The sequence below is a fragment of the Cebus imitator genome, unplaced genomic scaffold (genome assembly GCF_001604975.1).
Source record: "Cebus imitator isolate Cc_AM_T3 unplaced genomic scaffold, Cebus_imitator-1.0 Scaffold280, whole genome shotgun sequence".
NCBI lineage: Eukaryota > Metazoa > Chordata > Mammalia > Primates > Cebidae > Cebus > Cebus imitator.
The window spans coordinates 1,177,025-1,182,535 of NW_016107595.1; the positions used below are offsets into that span (position 1 = coordinate 1,177,025).

General features: G+C 57.9%; 1 protein-coding gene across 12 annotated transcripts in view; it reads left to right on the forward strand.

The window, feature by feature from the left end:
• The window catches only part of MYO9B (myosin IXB), a 132,452-nt gene that overhangs the window by 111,645 nt on the left and 15,296 nt on the right, over window positions 1-5,511 (forward strand). For all 12 annotated transcript variants that reach the window (XM_037728757.1, XM_037728747.1, XM_037728751.1 and 9 more), the window contains 4 exons: window positions 727-1,043; window positions 2,306-3,217; window positions 4,293-4,359; window positions 4,661-4,785. In XM_037728757.1, coding sequence (XP_037584685.1) covers window positions 727-1,043; window positions 2,306-3,217; window positions 4,293-4,359; window positions 4,661-4,785 — 1,421 coding nt within the window. The remainder of the gene's footprint in view (window positions 1-726; window positions 1,044-2,305; window positions 3,218-4,292; window positions 4,360-4,660; window positions 4,786-5,511) is intronic.

Sequence of the window (5,511 nt, forward strand, 5' to 3'; positions counted from 1 at the left end):
AAAAAAAAAAAGCCACGGCCAGGTGTGGTGGCTCATGCCAGCACTTTTGGGAGGCCAAGGCGGGCAGATCACTTGAGACTAGGAGTTCAAGACCAGCCTGGCCAACAAAGTGAAACCCCATCTCTGCTAAAAATACAAAAAGCCAGGCCTGGTGATGGGCAACTGTAGTCCCAGCTACTTGGGAGGTTGACGCAGGCGAATCACTTGAACCCAGGAGGCGGAGGTTGCAATGAGCCGAGATCTCACCACTGCACTGCAGCCTGGGTGACAGAGCGAGACGCCATCTCGCAAAAATAATAAATAGGCTGGGTGTGGTAGCTCACACCTGTAATCCCAGCACTTTGGGAGGCCGAAGTGGGTAGATCACCTGAGGTCAGGAATTCAGAACCAGCCTGACCAACATGGTGAAACCCCGTCTCCACTAAAAATACAAAATTAGCTGGGCGTGGTGGCGCACACCTGTAATCCCAGCTACTCGGGAGGCTGAGGCAGGAGAATCGCTTGAACCTGGGTAGTGGAGGTTGCAGTGAGCTAAGATCATGCCATTGCACTCCAGCCTGGGCAACAAAGCAAGCCTCCGTCTCATAAATGGATAAATAAAGCAAGCCCTGGCCAGTCAGCACACCAGCCTGGGTCTCACTCTGGAGTACACTATGCAGACGTCCCAGGCGCAGAGGTGGTGTCGGGGGCAGCTCGGCTGATGCCACCTGACTTCGTGCCCACCAGGTCTTCCTGAAGGAGACAGAGAGGCAGGCCCTGCAGGAGACGCTGCACCGGGAGGTGGTGCGGAAAATCCTGCTGCTGCAGAGCTGGTTCCGGATGGTGCTGGAGCGCCGGCACTTCCTGCAGACGAAGCGGGCCACCATCACCATCCAGGCCTGCTGGCGGTCCTACCGGGTGCGGAGGGCGCTGGAGAGGACACAGGCCGCCGTGTACCTCCAGGCCGCGTGGAGGGGCTACCGGCAGCGAAGGCTGTACCGGCGCTGGAGACAGAGCATCATCCGCCTGCAGAGCCTCTGCCGGGGGCATCTGCAGCGCAAGAGGTGAGCAGAGCCAGCCCACGCTCCCCAGAATATTCCAGAAGCCAAGAGGGTAACTCACCAAATTGCTGCCCATGATATATCACCTGGCCTGTGGCACTAAGGGGATGTCATTCTGGACACAGGGAGGGGTCGGTGGGAAACCAGATGCCCAGGCACGCATGGGCTGCAGAGAGGCTGGCAGGCAGCACTCAGGGACAAAGCCCTGGTTTGCCGTTGGCTGCACCCATTCTCCGTCCGGGGACTCCCCTGTACCTGGGTCGGTCAGGGAACACCCGGACTCAGGGTTGGAGGGAATGCCTGGACTAGCTCAACACTCACAGGGACAGAACACCCCCCAGGAGGACATCAGCAGCTCCTGCGCCAGCACCCACAGCTCCGAGGCCAGCCCCTCTGACCTGGGCACGCTGTGCACCTCCCCCCTGCCCACACAGACACAGCTCTGCCACAAGTAAGGTCCCAGCTCCTGAAGCAGGCCCTACCCACACATGCAAAAGCCTCCAAGGCCGTGCGCAGTGGCTCACGCCTGTAATCCCAACACTTTGGGAGGCCTAGGTGGGAGGACCACTTGGTCCAAGTGTTTGAGAACAGCCTGGCCAACATAGCAAGATGCCATCCTAACACAAAATTAAAGACTTAGCCAGGTGTGGTGGTACACATCTGTAGTCCCAGCTATTCGGGAAGCTGAGGCGGGAGGATCACCTGGGCTTGGGATATTGAGGCCGCAGTGAGCTATGGTCATGCCACTGTACTCCAGTCTGGGTGACAGAGCCAGACCTGTCTCTAAAAACAAAACAAGCTGGGCATAGTGGCTCATACCTGTAAGGCCAGCACTTGGGGGGCCAAGGCAGGCAGATCACATGGGCCAGGAGTTCAAGACCAGCCTGGCCAACATGGCAAAACCCCGTCTCTACTAAAAATACAAAAATTCACCAGGCATGGTGGTGCATGTCTGTAATCTCAATTACTAGGGAAGCTGAGGCACAAGAATCACTTGAACCTGAGAGGCGGAGGTTGCAGCGAGCCAAGATCGTGCCACTGCACTCCAGCCTGGGTGACGGAGCAAGACTACTTCTCAAAAAATAAATAAATAAAATTTAAAACAAAACAGACTGGGCGCAGTGGCTCACACCTTTAATCCCAGCACTTTGGGACGCCGAGGCGGGCAGATCACCTGAGGTCAGGCTGGGGTCCTGCTGGAACTTGGAGGGAGGTGGAGGGAGTGTTTGTTTCTGAACCAGCTCTCTGCTTTCTCCTCACTCCAGCTTCAGCCAGATGATCTCGGAGAAGCAGAAGGCGGAGGAGAAGGAGAGAGAAGCCCGGGAAGCTGCAAGAGCAGGCACTGAGGACGGGCGGGAGCAGGCAGCCGGCAGGCAGGGAGCTGAGCCGGGGCCGGAGCCTGCAGAGGATGGCGGGCACCTGGTGTCGGAGCCTGAGGTGTGGCCAGGCGACAGGTCCCCCCCAGAGCACTCCCCACCCGAGAAGGAGGCCCCAAGCCCAGAGAAGACTCTCCCCTCACAGAAAACCGTGGTGGCTGAAAGTCACGAGAAAGTCCCCAGCAGCCGGGAGAAGCGTGAGTCACGTCGGCAAAGAGGGCTGGAGCATGTCAAGTTCCAGAACAAACACGTCCAGTCTTGCAAGGAGGAGAGTGCCCTCAGAGAACCTTCCAAAAGGGTCACCCAGGACCAAGGGTTGAGCCTCCCAGAAGACGAAAAGGAGAGCAGAGAAGATGAAACCCTTCTAGTCGTGGAGACAGAGGCTGAGGACACATCTGAGAAGCAGCCCACGGAACAGCCCCCGGCCATGGCCGTCGGCAGGGTCTCCACAGACACTGAGAAGGCGCCACCGGGTGGGAGCCCCAGGCCTGGCCAGGTGGAGCGGCCGACCAGCCTGGCCTTGGATGGCAGGGTCAGCCCACCGGCCCCCAGCAGCGCCCCTGGGACCCCCGAGGACAGAAGCAAACCGTGCGGCAGCCTGAGGGCTCAGGAGAAGCCCGACAGCCCTGGGGGCTCCACACAGATCCAGCGGTATCTGGACGCCGAGCGGCTGGCCAACGCCGTGGAGCTGTGGCGGGGCAAGAAGCTGGTGGCCGCCACCAGCCCCAGCACCATGCTCAGCCAGTCCCTGGACCTCAGCGACAGACACCGGGTCGCGGGAGCCACCCTCACGCCCACAGAGTAAGCCCTACAGCCTCTTTGTCTGAGCACCGGGGTCCAGGCCAGGGGCAGTGCCACACATCCCGGAAACACAAGTCATCATACCCAGTGGGTATGTGGGAGCCCCAAGGGAGGAGGACGAGCAGGGCATGCAAAAGGCCAAGTGAAGACAAGGCACCCAGCCAGGGCCCAGGCTGGGACCCGGAGCCTTGAGAGGCCCTGAAGGAGCTGTGCTCATACAGAAAGACCCCGGCCTTGGGGAGGTGGTTCCTCAGGTCAAGCCCTGCTTTCCCGCTCCCTAGCAGTCTTGGGCCTTGAGTTCTAATTGAGGGACAGGACTAAACTACACTCCTTGGGGTTAAGGGAGCAGGGGCTCGGCCAGGCGTGGTGGCTGATGCCTGTAATCCCAGCACTTTGGGAGGCTGAGGCAGGCGGATCACGAGGTCAGGAGATCGAGGCCATCCTGGCTAACACGGTGAAACCCCGTCTCTACTAAAAATACAAAAAGTTAGCCAGGCATGGTGGCTCCCACTTGTAGTCCCAGCTACTTGGGATGCTGGGGCAGGAGAATCTCTTGAACCTGGGGGCGGAGGTTGCAGTGAGCTGAGATCGGGCCATTGCACTCCAGCCTTGGCGACAAGAGTGAAACTCCATCTCAAAAAAAGATGGGTAGAGATGATAGATGAAGAGATGGATGGAAGACAGATAAAGAGGATGGATCGGTGGAAGACAGAGACAATGAACAGAGGGATGGATGGACAGACGGACGGACAGACGGATAGACAGGGTCTCTTGTGCTAAGTCAAGGTTTCCTACCCTCCACGCTGTCAACATCCGGGGCTGGGTCAGTCTCTGGGGTGGAGACCATTCTCTAGGGTACTAAGGAGCATCCCTGGCCTCCACTCAGCAGATGCCAGAAGTACCCACCCACTCCTTCCCCCTACCTCGGTGGTGACAACCAAAACTCTCTAGACAGTGCCAAGTGCCCCTGGGGTGGGGGGGGGGCAGAACCGCCCAAGTGAGACCCCAAGAACCACTAAGACAAGAACGGCGCCGACTCACTTGGTCAGTAAAAGCCACATTTCTGATCTCGCAGGGAGAGGCGCATCTCCTTTTCCACGAGCGATGTCTCCAAGCTCCTCCCGTCCCCGGCCAAGGCTCAGGTAACAGCAATGTGGCACAACCCCGTCTCTACTAAAAATACAAGTTAGCCAGGTGTGGTAGCACGCGCCTGTAATCCCAGCTACTCAGGAGGCTGAGGCAGGAGAATCGCTTGAACCTGGAGGCGGGATGGTGGAGGTTGCGGTGAGCCAAGACCAAGCCACCGCACTCCAGCCTGGGGGACAGAGTGAGACTTGGTCTCAAAAAAAAAAAAAATAGGAAGTGACGGTAGGACAGAGGCTTCCCCAGCTCGCACAGGCCTGCCAGCCTTTCCTTAGCAGCCCCTCCCCCACCATCTTGCAGCCTGCATCCGAAACCACGGATGGAGATCGAAACTCGAAGAGGCCGGCTGTCCAGAAGAAGAAGTCAGGCGACGCATCCTCTGGCCCAGATGCAGGGCTGTCCCCAGGCTCCCAGGTCGACTCTAAGTAAGTATGGGGCTTGGGGAAGACTCAGGCCACCAGAGGATGCCCAAGGTCCCTGCCAGAGCCTCGCAGCAGTGTGACCCCCTATACCGGTCACATTGACAAAGCATGCTCAGGAAGGCATTTGCTCAGTAGAAACTGCATGAGGAGGCTGGGCATGGTAGCTCACTTCTGTAATCCCAGCACTTTGGGAGGCCAAGGTGGGTGGATCATGTGAGGTCACGAGTTTGAGACCAGCCTGACCAACATGGCGAAACCCCGTCTGTAATAAAAATACAAAAATTGCCACATGCGGTGGCTCACATCTGGAATCCCAGCACTTTGGGAGGCCGAGGCACGTGGATCACAAGGTTAGGAGTGTGAGACCAGCCTGGCCTATGTGGTGAATCCGCATCTCAACTAACAATACAAAAATTAGCCAGTCACGGTGGTGCACGCCTGCAGTCACAGCTACTCGGGAGACTGAGGCAGGAGAATTGCTTGAACCCAGGAGGCGGAGGTATTTGCAGTGAGTTGCAATTGTACCACTGCACTCCGGCCTGGGTGACAGAGAGACTCCATCTCAAAAAAAAATAAAATTAGCTGTGCATGATGACACACACCTATAATCCCAGCCACTGAGGAGGCTGCAGGAGAATCACTTGAACTCGGGAGCTGGAGGTAGCAGTGAGCTGAGATCGTGCCACTACACTCCAGCCTGGGTGATGGAGGGAGACTCCATCTCAAAAA